A 15010-nucleotide genomic window follows, 5' to 3' on the forward strand; every position below is an offset into this window, starting at 1 on the left:
GATCAGTTTGTATAGCCTTTTGCATATTGTGAAATTCTGTGATGGCACCACGGATTATTCCGTGGTGGACACACGGATAACCGGATCACTTGCGCTCCCCCAATTGACGTCGTTTTATAATTTGGAAACGTATATGGCTTTAAATATTCCGAGTTTACTTAAAGTACTTCACTTGAAATGTTTAGTTTTAAAGGGATTTTAACTTGATATTGCATTGTTTAATCGCTATGATAACTTCTGGTCACCACGTTCCGTGACGGTACCACGGAATATTCAGTAGATTGTTTCACCTTCACTGGACGATATTGCCTATTGCTGATTTTGACACATTAAGTAGGCTATTCAAGTTTGCGATGCAATGTAGCCCAATTAAACTGTGAACCTCTTATCTCCCCTGATCAGTTTGTATAGCCCTTTGCATAACATTCTGTGATGGCACCACGGATTCTTCCGTGGTGGACACACGGATAACCGGATCACTTGCGCTCCCCCAATTGACGTCGTTTTATAATTTGGAAACGTATGGCTTTAAATATTCTGAGTTTACTTAAAGTACTTCAGTTTAAATGTTTAGTCTCAAAGGGATTTTAACTTGATATTGCACTGTTCTGTCGTCGTTTAATCGCTATGATAGCTTCTGGTCACCTCATTCCGTGACGGTACCACGGAATATTCAGTAGATTGTTTCACCTTCACTGGACGATATTGCCTATTGCTGATTTTGACACTTTAAGTAGGCTATTCAAGTTGTCTGTGTTTGCGATGCAATGTAGCCCAATTAAACTGTGAACCTCTTATCCCCCCCTGATCAGTTTTGTATCCCTTTGCATATTGTGAAATTCTGTGATGGCACCACGGATTATTCCGTGGTGGACACACGGATAACCGGATCACTAGAGGCAGGCTTGATCAATCAAACTCCCCACCTCTCCATCCATCAGCCTTAGTTTAAATACTATTTGGACTAATTTACTATTATTATTATTATTATTTATTTTTTTTACTGTTCACGGAATTGACAGATAGGCATATACAAACAACAAAACACGATAAAGATTAATAATAAATGAATGTTAAATCAGATGAGTCTGTTGCCATGACGGCGACACGTCACACTTCCGTACGCGCATCCTAGAATTTCGCGGTTTTTACAGCCATTGCGAGGATCACCTCTACAGATCGGTATGTATCTCAAGCCTGCGTTACGTATTTATTTACATCACCTTTATTGTTTATTGCGTTCACCCTGGGGATTAGTTTGTGTTTGTTGTGTTGCAATAGAACTCACACTGTTGAGCTAAAACGTTTCTCCATAAAGATTAAAATTAAAATTACACCATCATAGAGACAAATGTTCTCTTTGTTTTCTTTTGATTCAAATGTAATTAGTAAATAACTGTAGTCCAATATTTGTGAGTTAATTAATGTCTTTTTTTCTCAGAGATCTAATGATGCTTTCTTGTCTGTTCTACAGATTATTTGCTGTTCTTCATAAACTCTTTTATATAGACTCTTACATAGAAAACAAAGGCACTTTTAAGAGCCACTCTTTCAATCTCTCTGTCTCTCTCACTCTGTTTCTCTCTAGTCTCTCACTCTCACTCAGCCTCCCCTCCCCCTCACACACGCGCACACACACACACACACACACACACACACACACACACACACACACACACACACACACTCATCTTCATATCTGTATTGTGTGTCTATTGTCTGTATTTTTGTATTGTATCTGTGAGTGTGCACCATGTCGGAAAAACACTCAAGAGTCTTTGAAGATCCCAGTGAGGTCAGGGGGCATATGGCTGCCGAAATAAGCAAGGCTCTTCTCCATGAGGCCAGGGTGAGACATTTTTATACACTTACACCCATGTCTTACAAAATTACATATTGTTTGTTTGTTGTAGTTGCTGTTGAGGTATGATGTTCTACACATTTAATGTATATTGGAGTAGTGTAGTATTTTATATTTTGTAGTTTTTGATTTGTGTTTTTTTATTGTTAGTTACTTTGGAAAAAAGCATCCATCAAACATAACCATAAGTTAGTCTGATATTCTAGCAGAAAACATTAATATTTTATTTTCATATAGGCTGCAATGGCAATGGCAATGGAAAGCCATGTCCCTCAAAAAAGAAAGAGGACTATGAAAAAGAAAGCAGTCGCAAGCGCAGCGGCCATAAGTAACAGACGTAAGAAACGTCAAAAAGCAGAACGCCGTGCATTAGGTTTGTTGTTTATAGCACTGTTGTTATAGTTTAATAACGGTAATTATCTAAATGTTGGTGAGTGAAAAGATGGTTTGAGCTCACTGAGCCAGATGTATGATGGAATTTTGTGAATTTTCTGGACTAAAATATATGATGCTTTAAGACCCTGATAGAATAGATAACCAAATGTATTGGCCTTTACAGCTTCCGAAGTTCAATTGAACACAGTGTCTGAGGAAGTCCCTCAGATAGAAGAAGAGATGACTGCAAGTCTTGGTGAGTATGTCTGTGTAATATCCCTAAGACTACATTTCCTATTCCTCCATATAAACAACTTTTCTAATGACCTTGTAAACTTTTCCTTGATTCATTGTTGTTGATGTCTCACACTTCTTCTCCACGCAACTACATTAAAAGTGGTTTGTGTTTCTATTTTGTTGTAGACAGAACATGTGCATTATATTCTGATTTTTGACAATTCTGCACTCAGTGCTTTTGCAGAGGCGTTAATTCTTGCCTAGTTTGGGAAGTGAAGTGATAGACACTCCAACTTTTCATTTCAAACTGGTATATTATCGGAAGCATATTACATGGTTTGTGATACCATGAGCAAGTCCATATACAGTACATTAAACCTACATTGAATGGACACTGTAGTGTATGGCTTGGTCAAAGTCAGATTTTAAGTCATAATTATTGTCGTACCATTCAGTATTAAGTCATTTTGATCCATTGTGCCTTCACTCAATCGAAGGGTTGTTTAACAGTTATTTATTTATTTTCATTTATTTTCAGAAACGCGTCTTCAAGAGTTAAGGGACACTCTTGTTGAGGTTAATGTGGCAGCTGAAAAAACAGCATGGGCACAGCGGCAGCTACACGCTGATACAAGGGCAAAAGCAGCAAGGCCAGTGCTGCTTGATGCTAAACTGTCCGCTGAAAGAGACATCAACCAAAAATGCCACAGGTGCGGCGCTGGAGAGGCAGTAATTAGGTGCCTGGATTGTGTGCCACTGGACATGGAGTTTCTATGTGGAGGATGCGACATGGAGGCTCACAAAAAGAATGTGTTCCACGGCAGGGAGGCACTTTTCCATGGCTACCTGGAGCCTATTCCCCCCACAAAGGCTGTGGGGATGGGTGAAAATGGCCAGCCTCACTTTTGTGAGCAGGGTATGTGTTTAATAACAATTTCTGTTGACTAGTAAAGAGTAATTACACAAATATTCTTTGTTGATAGACTTTGTCAATGGAAAAGGATTAAACTCTTAATTTGAATCTCTCTTTGACTGAAGAAATTGTTTTTGTTTGGCTTTGACTATGAAACGTGCTATTAGTAAGAAAACAGTGATAATGACATATGGTAGAGCTATTTTGTAGATGTTTGTTTTGAATCACTAGTATAGATATACCTTCTCGATTGAGGAAAAATGTAACAACCTCTTTGCATTGCAGTATGTCAGTTGCCCTTGCCCGCACGTAGGGCAATATGCGAGTGCACCCATGAGATTGAGGTCACCTCTGGCAAGCATATTTCTGTGGTCACCATGAATGGTAAGTTTGAAAAGTCCTGCTTTTTGTTTTGTTGTACTGCAGAAGTTAACAATTGCAATCAAGGCAAAGCTTTTCTCATGAATAATATACCAATTACCAAATGCCAATGCCATATCAAATACTACAGTGAATGAATAATGCACAGTTGAGTTGGAAAAAGTTGATTCTTTGAAGCACGTTTAATGTGTCTCTTTTTTCACAGGACGATATGATGTCTGTTTGCCCCGTAAAGTTTGTCCTACCTGCCTTGTGGAATGGACCCCAGGGGTGAAAGAGCTCCTTAGGTATCGTTACTGGCCAAGCACAACAAACTGCCAGACACTATATAGTTTTGACGTCTTCGAAGCATTTGCTCACCTTAAAGTATCGGCTCCTTCGATGTCAAGAAATGCCTTTTTAAAGCTACTGGAGCACCGTTCTGTTCAGGCTGGAAGGGTAGATCTGCTTGAATCATTGTAACACATAATCATATTACTGTATCTGTAATATTGTAATATTTATTTTCTGTAAACACTAATAATTTTTTTTATGTCATAGCCGGGAAATGTCTGTGCAGATACGTTCCAGAAAAGTTTTTTCGAATATTGCTTTTGCAAGCATACAGAAGAGGTGATGTGTGAAGTAAATGACTTTTACTGTCCAGCATGTCACCCAGACATGTTGGCAGTGTGTTGCGATGGCAATCGCAAACATTATCGCTTCAAAAAATCAAGGGGGTATGTTCATATTACACAGGCATTAATGTCAATATCAAAACCACAGCAATGTCATAGAAATAGTTGCATGTAGAGTAATGTTTGGTCAGTTAAAAAAGGATTTTTTTTTGTGATCAATTTTAATGGACAGAAATGAGGAACAGTCTCTGTACAAGGGATTATTTCTTGCCAAAGATGAGGAGGTATCAGCCTTTCTAAACAACGTCAGAGGCAGCAGCATGACAAGAGTATGTGTAATATTGCATATTAAGACAGTATATCTACTGCTTATGTTTGTGTCTTTTCTGTTTTCTATTTGTTAAGACGAGTGATATCTGACTTTACAGGCAGATAACAGTGGAACATGTGGTGTTTCAAGGTTCAGGGCGAGTAAGGAGACGTCAAAAAAATCATCGTCCAAAATAGATGAAGAGGGGATACAAGTGGCAGTCTGCAGGTATGTGAGTAGATCATAAGTGCATAAGCAATTGTACAGATGCCACTTGTCACACGCTGTGGAAACTCAGTTGTGGATATATGTATCAGAGTCGTGTTTAATTTCCTTATGGGAAGTAAAGTCCTTTCCATCCTTCGGATGAGACATTAAACAGAGGTCCTGACTCTCTGTGGTCATTAAAAAATCCCAGGATGTCCTTTGAAAAAAGAGTAGGGGTGACATCCTGGCCAAATTTGCCCCTTGGCCTCTGCCCATCATGGCCTCCTAATCATCCCCATATTGGCTTCATCACTTTAATTATTTAATATTTAATTACACTTGAATTATTATTAAAGTAAATCCCGTTAATATATTTTTTTCCCAAGAACATTGTTTTAAAGCTAAGTTAGTCACATATGTACAGATTGATGGGGAAATGTGTGTGTGGGGGAGAGAGAGAGTGTGTGTGTGTGTGTGTGTGTGTGTGTGTGTGTGTGTGTGTGTGTGTGTGTGTGTGTGTGTGTGTGTGTGTGTGTGAATGGATATAAGCTTTGAATAGAGGGTTTTGATTAGTTTTGCTTTCCACAGGTCTTATTGTGTAAATTGATTATTAACCATATTGCCCTCTTGTGTATCAGACACGGGATATTGCTGCGAGGACTGAACCACTACCGTGGCGAGGTCTTCGCCTACCCAATGTTTTTACAGAGGGAATTGTCAGAGAGGGCCAATGTCACTTTCTTCTGCATGGATGTTGTCTGCAGGTAATTTTTCTATTATCATATTGAAACTCGATCAACCTACTGTACATTAAATGACAAATGCCTGTTTTTTTTTCACTCGTTTTATATTGATGGCCAGGCAAAGTTTTAGTTAATGCCTACTAATGCTGTGCTTCTTTTTAGGTACTGGCCATACCTAAGCAAAGTGACTGAAGAATCATCAGATCTTCAACCGCTGATGGAAATGAGGCCATTTCTCAGTGTGATGCATGCCAAAGCTCATACAGCAAAATGCGAGGTACCTCAAATTGATACTGAAATTCAGATGCGAAAAGTTGAGCAATGATTATTTTTTATTATTTTAACCTGGTATTAGTGGCAATATACTAAATTGTAAGTCTGTGATTATGATATCTTATGTAGTATATTTTGCAGATAAAATATGACACCTTTAATGTGAAAGTGGTTTTAATGTGCACATAATTCATGATTGCATAACATTAGATTTTTAAAGTTATGGTATGAAATTAATCCAACACTATGCTGCAGGTGAGATGGGGTGGCAGGAATCAGGATGGAGCAGGGAACACTGTTGGAGAGGAAGTTGAACAAGTATGTTATTACCGACATTAATTGTAACTATGTAGATATAGGAGACTTCACTGATACATTTATGTGAGAGACAAGCAGAGTGTGAAGGATAAAGTACATCAGGGTATCAAACAAAGATCCATGCTTGCTCGGATGACCATCAGATCACTATCTGAACTGTAGTTGCAACACACATTATGTCTGAGTAAAAAGTGAAGTCAGCAGTGGTGGTTTATGCATGATGCATCACTATTTCAAGCTTCTTTCCCTCTGAGCTGCACTATTTAATTATATACACTCTTTTGATCCTGTTAGGGAAATTCAGTCTCTGCATTTAACCTATCCGTGAATTAGAGACGCACATACACAGCACACAGTGAGGTGGCACAGACTATCTCCTAACCACTTAAAAGCAGTGGTGGACAGTCAGCTGCTGCGGCGCCCGGGGAGCAGTGAAGGGTTTAGTGTCTTGCTCAAGGGAATCTTAGCCGTGGATGTGGACGGGACTGCGATGTTCAACAACTTTCCCCACCAACTTTCACTTTTTACACAACCACTTTCCTCTTGGTCGGCATTCGAACAAGTCGAACGCCCAAGGCACTAACCAGTAGGCAATGGTTGACTTTCCAACCTTTCATGGGATTCTATGAAAATGCCGACTGTCACAGCTCTGGCATGCCATTGTGAGGTTTTAAAATGTAGACCCAATTGGCAAGATCCAGCATTGCTCCCAACTTTGAAAAATTGGGCTCGATCTTTCCAATTTGATGTCTATGGCTATGGCTGAAAGGGTGTGGTTGTTTTAGTTTGCATGGCATTCTAAGGTGGAGAGCTAGTTGACGATAAGATATTACTTAAATATTAAGTATGGCTACATGTTCACATATACATATGTTTTGGTTTATTTGTTGTTGGATTTTTTGGTAATGTTATATAGAAATGCATTCATTTCTTTATTGTTTATCTAGGTAAACAGCTTTCTCTCCAGGGCAGCTCTTGTCACAAAGTACATGACAAAGGCAGGTTGGTATGACACATTACAAACCATACGCTGTGATGAGGTATTTCTGACTTCTAAAATGTCATTTTCCTGTTCTCCTTGCACTAAAGTAATTGTTGTGTTAGGTCGTGTCTAACTGCAATGGTCTTTCTCAAGTAAATTGATCCAATCACGCATGCAGATTTATTTTTTTAATCAGGGAGAGAGAATATGCTCACTCAACAGGCCATGGGGTGGAACAGAAAAAAGACAGAGAATCTTCACAAAGTCTTGGCCTGCAGATACATCAAAGTAAGGACATTTCCTAATGGTCCTCTTGCCTGACACAACATACATTTTAACAACAAACAGCAGAGCTGTAGTCCATCCATCTGTAATGAGCTCATTCATCCATTCATTTATAAACTGTAGGTGAAGGAATTTCTTGATCCCGGTATTGGCTGAAAGCTTGCATGATATTTATTTTTATTTTTGTGTGATTTAAAGATCTCCGAGAGGGCAAAGCTGGAAGTTGCCAGCTTCAGTGATTTCCGCCAGAAGAATAACATCACTGAACAAACAGCAAAGCAGTGGGTGTGTGATGTTCAGCAGTGGGCACTCACAGGTAAATCATGCATAGTGCTCAGACTTTTCACAAATACAACTGTTAATTACTTTGTTCCAATATGAACTACATAAGGTGATCAGAATTTTTTAAATGAAACAATTGCTTAATTGTGTTACCTATTTAGAGCCAGGGAGCACAACAGAACAGGGAGCAACAGAGGACCTCAGGGCTGAGATAGAAAGTATCATAGTGGCCCTGCTACGCAAGAAGCAGGACCTCTATCGTCAGCATGGTTGGTTGACTGATATTCAAATGGTACATTGCAAAAGCAAACAAACAAAAACTGTTTTCCTGATAGTTTTCTTATTTCACTTTGCAGATAGCAACCAGACAAGACAGAGAAAAAGAAGAAAAATAAGAGAATTAAAAAAAAAAATGAAACAAAAGATCCTGCTGTACAATGCTAGTGCAGAGGATACAATTGACGAGGAGTTGGCCTCAAATTTGACAGAGGACTACATCCTGCCTTGGGAGAGACGTGAGGATGGTATGGTAGTCCTGACATGTTCTCTAAAATGTATGCCTGAACATAAACAAAAAAAAAAATAACAGTGAAGTGCGCACACTGCATGCTAGATAGATTTATTAAAAGCACAACGTTTCGACCATCAGGTCTTAATCAGGTGCAAATGATGCAACATTTGCACCTGATTAAGACCTGATGGTCGAAATGTTGTGCTTTTAATAAATTTATCTAGCATGCAGTGTGCGCACTTCACTGTTTTTTTTTATTTATTTTTTTTATGTTATTTTGATGTCCTGCACCTGAGCCCAATTTTGGTGTTTGGGATGTCCATACCAGTTTTGAAATTTTGGCCTTATAACTTAATCATCATAAATACTAAATTACTTTTTCATATTTCCATCAATTCCCTCTACCTAAAGGTCACTCCTTCAGGTTAAAACGGTCTCTTTTTGACCAAATGATGCTTATTAGACGCCTTGAGGAGGAGCAGAGCATCCTGGTGAAGGAGATGTCTCAACACATCACGTCTCTCCGTAAGGAGATAAAGGGAGTGGAGAAACTGAAAGAGAACATCAGAATGGGCTGTAAGTCAAATTTGGATTTTTTTTTTTTTTTCTCACTAACACTATAGTCCCTTTTCTACAGACTGGTACCAGTTCACCTCACCACAACACGACTCTACTCGGTTTGGTTTCAAACATTTCGTTTTCCACTGCATGAAAGTACCATTTCATGTAACTGGTTCCTATAAGTAAACTATCCTAGCATCACCAACGTGGAAAAGATGGTAACAGCAATCACTACAGCAGAACAGATCAAATCAAAAGTATTCTGAATTCATCACAATACACATTTTTGGGGAGATGGCAATATTTACTCTATCAGCGTCCTGTCATGCTAACACTGAGCTGTTGCTGAGGGCATGCTCAGAACGTTAACATTACGATGCTAGCGATAACAATGACCACAGAGCTATCTCCAATATTTACACATCATTGTTGGAACTTCAACAGAAGTGGAACCAAAAGTGCTTGGTACCAGAGTCAAGTGGAGCTGGTACCAGTAGCTATATGCATATGACAATAAAATGGCCTTGAATTCCGTGTTTAAGTTTTCTTGCAACAAATAAACAAAAAACAAAACAAGAAATTGAGTAACATCTTTCTGTCATGTGTGGTTCTACATGCTATAATTTTGGAACAATACTTGTAATTCTTATGTTTATGTATGTTACAGATTTTGGTGACATGTCAGAGGATGCTGCAGCTGGTTTGAAAAGTGTCCTCATGCGGAGGTCCTCTGCACTGGAGAGTTTATGCCAACAAGCTGTGAGCACGTATAGTGCTATAGTTGATGACCTCCAGTTACAGGACACAGAATGCAGAACGGACACTGATGATGAATATGACCTTAGTAGTCCAGAGTCAGAAGAAGATTAGAAAGGAGACCATTCTGTTTTGTTTTTTGTTTTGTTTTGTTTTTAAAATCTGTAAACTTTACATTATCTCTCACCCTCCCTAAATCATAACAACTCCTACCCAGAACAGTGCTTGTTCATTCTTCACACATCAGGCAAAAGATACAGAGGCATCACTAGCAGGAACATTATGATTCAGGGATAGTACCTACCCCAGGTTGCGTGGCCACGCCTTCCTATGCACATCCGCTCGATTATCATCTCCCTACAGTACTAGTTTGGATTTGATTCTGATTCCATTGAGCTGGGCTGAGTTTCACGATAACGTTGTCTCTTAGCGCGCTACGAAAACTCTTAAGGTATAACTTAACTGAAGGTATACCATTTCTAGGCGTGTTCCCCGAACTATACCTTAGGAAGCTGTTTAAGATATACCTTCTTACGTGCGCCGTTACCCGGCTCTGTCCGTGTCGATGGTGCTGAATCTGCTGATATCGATGCCTCGAGAATCAATTATTCTCTCGTGCAGAGGCTGTTTATGTGAGAAAGCGGTGTTCTTTATAAAAGAAGCACTTCAGAAATAGTTGAAATTGCAATTATTAGGGCTCATGGGATATTATAAAAAATAACCCAAACTATAATAGCCTATTATAGCCAAGCCTACATATTTTAAATTGTATCATATATTGCTGCCATAATAACCATTTCAATTATTTATGCGCTTTCTTCTCTTTCCCATTTTTGTTCGCTGAGGTGGAGCTGTGGTGAAATATTGTTCTTGTAAATACTTTCCAGCATTTCAGTAATAAAAGTTTAAATCTAACGTAGCCTACGGTGCTCGGCAGTGATCAAAAATGATTTAAACAGTGGATTTTGAATCTCTTCTTGTAAACTCGGACATGTGGATTCAGACGGCAATTAAATTAACGTACGACCTGTTTGTAAAAAAAACAGTAGGTACTAATTTGGCCAGGGTTTTTTACGCGGGTTGGGTGAGAAAAAACACTGATATTATGGATTCGGACTATAATAACCGACTTACTGTACGAGACCATGAGAAACAATATTAGCGTCCGAATAGGACTTAACTGACAGTAGCCTATGCTTTCACTGGCCTTTAAAAGTGCTCTTTAATTAAAATAAATGTATAGAATTTTATTATATATAATAATATAATTAAAATTCTATTAACAATCAGTGTAATGACAATTTTATTCTTTGCATGAAAACACTTGAATTAGCCTAATTGAACACTGTCTGGGTGTATTAAAACTTCAGAATTATATTCATATAGACCTGCAACAGTGATAAGGTAAAGCTAAGAGTGGTCCAGACCAACCTTACGGAAGTATGACTTACAGAAGGTATGCTTAACTAAGAACGTTTCGGGAAACACGTATTAACGATAAGGTACAGCTTAATGTGTAACTTAAGAACGACGTAGCGTTAAGAAGGTTTCGGGAAACCCAGCCCTGGTTGTCTGGTTGTCTCCGGTGGAAAGGAGTTGTGAACGCTGATTTAGAATGCTATCAGTCAAGGGATGATCCTATCTTTTTAAACTTCAACACCTCCAGCAAGCAATAATTCATCGCTACCGAATGGCCAGACCCAGGCTACCTTTTATTACCAGGCTACCCCCCAGGCTATCAGACACGTAAATATGCACTAACCCTATGATAATTCAGTTATCAACATTAGGTTTTGTTAAATGTGAAACTATTTTGCACTGCAACTTCATGTACTACAATCATGAGTGTGTACACTATATCAATGCAATATCTACTGAATGGATTGGCCCTCTGCATGGACTGTTGGACATGGACTGTTTTATGCATTCTGGACTGTGACTTTTCAACCTCAACTTCAGCACTTAAAGGACAATATGGAGCTCATTAATGCTCTATTGAATTTTCTTGTGTTGGATGTGTGTTGTGGTACATGTGAGCACACAAAGAGAGATTTCTTTCAACTGTGGAAATGGCTACAATAAACTTGAATGTGAATTTGAAAATGTCATAAATTATTTGTGATTGTAATTGAAGTGCATAAAGTACATAATTGCCTAGTAGTCTTCATTGAAAATCTACATTTTACAGTATACTGTCACATAATAAAAACTCTTCAGGATGCTGAAGTGGCACTGGTGAAATACATCAAAATCATTAATTGTCCATGGGACCTGGTGTCACTTGGCAGTATTTAACACGCTGTGATGGACTTGACAGGTTAGAGCTTTGATAAAAAGCCATGAATCTGTTATTCATATATTCAAAACAAATGTATTTAAGCAGGATAGTATTCAAATTAATATGAAAAAAGTGAACCTTTCATTAAGGGTGCTGATAGGTTCAGAGTTGGAAACAGGACAAGATCGTAGCCAGTGTCTGAAAGTATAATAAAGCTGCATGCCAGATGTCCACCACTACTGTTGTCACTCATGGATCCCTATCAGTTTGCTTACAAGGCTGTGGAAAATACCATCAACCTAGCTGTTTACTCTGCTACGAGTCAATTAACACCTATGCATGCATAACTTAGCATAGAACATGATAGATCCTCTCAATCTGTTCTCCAGCCTGCAAGTCATGAGCAGCAATATAGCTCTGTGTCACTTGATACTTGACTATCAGAGGAATATAATTTAATCAATTTTAACAATACGGAAGCATGCCCTCAACACGGATAGGCCACCACAAGGCTGTAAGGAGGCAGTAGGAGCAAAAACTGTATTCTACTGTCGCTGGTGGCTCGTGCCACTCACCTACTGTCCTGTACACTGTCCTGCGCCACTCACTTATTGTCCTGTGCCACTGGTTTATGGTCCCGCACCACTGTCCCGTGAGACTTACAAATTGTTAAAAACCTAACCCTGAACCCTAAACCTAATCCTAGGACAGTGACAAATGACTAGGGACAGTAGGCACATCAGACGAGACGGGACATTGGGTGAGTGCCATGTGAGAGTAGGCAAGTGTCACAAAACAGCATGAGTTGTGTAGGACAGTGCATGGGACAGCAAGTCAGTGGCACAGCTGTGCACAGGACAGGTGGCATAAGACAGTTGATGAGTGGCGCAGCACAGGTCACGAGGCAGTGGATCAGTGGTGCAAACTACCAGCAACTATTGCTCCTACTGCTGGAGGAGAAACGACCAAGATCAAGTTTGCAGGTGATACCCCCATCATCAGTCCCATCAGAGATGAGTCTAAGTGCTCCATGGAGGTGAATTGGGATGTAGAATGGAGTACCAACAGCAAATTTCATCTTGAGAAGGATGCCAAAGTCCCAGTTATTATAGTTGACTATCCCATAACCCTGATACTCTCTGATACTCCCCCTGATGTCTCACATCAGACATAATTAATTGAATTGAAATGGGATATTAACATCCCACCTTATGAACAGGCACAAAAAAAAAAAAAAAAAAAACATTAAACACAACAAACTCTTCTAAAGCCATATATCTTATTCATCACTGCCTGGTATGGAAGGTCTGACAGACAGTCACACTGAATGGAAATGAGAGAGGATTGACACAAAAGTCCCTGTATTTAGAAATAATGTATATATGCATAATTTCCAGTGAATAAAATAAAATTATGAAAGGATATTTAAAGGTCTTCTTGTTGTAACCCCCCTTCCCCCCTAATTAAGTCTAATTTCATTATATATTATTTTGACCCAGCCCTTCCCTGGATACACATCAGCTTAACCACTATCATGCAAGGACAAATTTAATATTTTGGCAGCATTTACACTACCCATGTTAAAGTGTAGATTTGTCTTTGTGTTTTCTATAAAGATGGTCTGCTCAACATCAAGAGAAAAAAGGACATTACACCTGTGACTGAGCAGTAATAACTACCACTATGATGGGGAAACTGATGGGAGTCATGGGACAGGACAGTGAGGACACTGTAGGAAGGATGAATAAGAACCTGGTCACTGTAAAGGATATACACTATTGTCCATGAGGCAGATTCTGTCCATTATGACTGGTATTAGCAAACATCCCTATTTAACAAATGAATGGAGGACATAATCCATATTAATCACATCTAGAGTGCATTCACCTCTAGCAACTACTATAGTGTATTATGGTTAGGAATTAATAGGAAGATTCATTGTATACAACAGCCTGCTTTGTCTTAGTAGATTACTGTAGCCTATGACATTTCATCACATGACCTGGAGCATTTTGCTTTGTTGTTTAAAGTTATTGCAATTCAGCAATGACTGACTGTCATTGAGCTGAGCCCCATTTCATACATAACTTGAACCATGTTTGAGAGACAATGAGCCCTATTTTAACGATCTGAAACGCAAGTATCAAACGTGTAATGCAAGTAACTCTGGGATCTTGGGCGCTATTGCTATTATACCAGCGGGACTCTTGCACCCGACGCAAATCTAAAATGTGTTGGTCTGAAGTAGCTACATTATTCATAGGTGTGGTTTGGGCGTAACGTGAAATAAACCAATCAGAGCGACATCTCACATTCCCTTTAAGAGCAGGCGGGCTTGTTCCATTGATTATAACGGCGGATTTGCCAGACGCGCGCCAGGAGCGGTTCACAGCCGAGGAGACCGACGTTCTCGTCAGGGCCGTAAAAGACGTGACTTTGGGGATGGAGAACACACAGGCGTTTAAACAGGCGTATAAAAATTTGGGTAAATGTGTAAGCTAGATTATGCCTATTTTTTCTCATATTCATGGACACAACAATGATTCCCCTTGTATGTGAATATTTTTTTCTTGTAATAATGTATGGTTTTCTAAAAATGAGAACTGCTGCGTCTGTGTGTAGGCTAGATGAGATAAGCAAAGTGTGCGCGTTGTGCACACTCTACATTGATTGCATTGATGCGCAACGCGCCACTGATTTTAGAATATGTTTTTTTCCTAGTCAGTGGCGAAATTGTTTTCTAAACCTGCATAATAGAACCAGGGAACGTTTGCACCGAAACACGCCTCCTCTTTGCGCTGAACCGCCCCAGGGAGCGCAAGTTCATTCCCTAATTTACCGACGTGCGTCTGTGGAGGAAAAGTCCACTGTGCGCGGGTGCAAAATAGTAATGATACATGTGTCGGTGACGGTGTACAGTCAATTGCGCTGGGTGCAAGATAGGGCCCCGAGTGTCACTTTCTGTCAACTGCCCACAGCCTGGTTGCAGTGTTCTTTTTTTACCTGGCAAAAGAACCGGGCCCCAAGTTCCCATTTTAGAGAATAAAGTAAACGTTTGCTACTTAACAGCCCAGACTCTTCAGCAATGTAACCATTGGTACCACAATGAAGACGTGTGCA

General features: G+C 39.4%; 2 protein-coding genes across 2 annotated transcripts in view; both read left to right on the forward strand.

The window, feature by feature from the left end:
* LOC309476053 (uncharacterized protein) overlaps positions 1-15010 on the forward strand; it is a 62994-nt gene that overhangs the window by 17093 nt on the left and 30891 nt on the right. The gene's annotated exons all lie outside the window — the stretch shown is intronic.
* Positions 140-11715, forward strand: LOC309475566 (uncharacterized protein). Its single transcript, XM_082138382.1, has 20 exons — positions 140-1182; positions 1475-1849; positions 2099-2234; positions 2421-2492; positions 3012-3389; positions 3672-3770; positions 3973-4205; positions 4308-4486; positions 4617-4713; positions 4813-4922; positions 5540-5665; positions 5807-5921; positions 6173-6235; positions 7183-7237; positions 7414-7505; positions 7701-7818; positions 7946-8053; positions 8141-8308; positions 8707-8871; positions 9524-11715. The coding sequence occupies exons 2-20, from the start codon at positions 1754-1756 to the stop codon at positions 9724-9726; spliced, it is 2613 nt and encodes an 870-aa protein (XP_081994508.1). The 5' UTR covers positions 140-1182; positions 1475-1753; the 3' UTR covers positions 9727-11715.

Source organism: Leuciscus leuciscus (assembly GCF_965113295.1).
Source record: "Leuciscus leuciscus genome assembly, chromosome: 15".
In the NCBI taxonomy this organism is placed as follows: domain Eukaryota; kingdom Metazoa; phylum Chordata; class Actinopteri; order Cypriniformes; family Leuciscidae; genus Leuciscus; species Leuciscus leuciscus.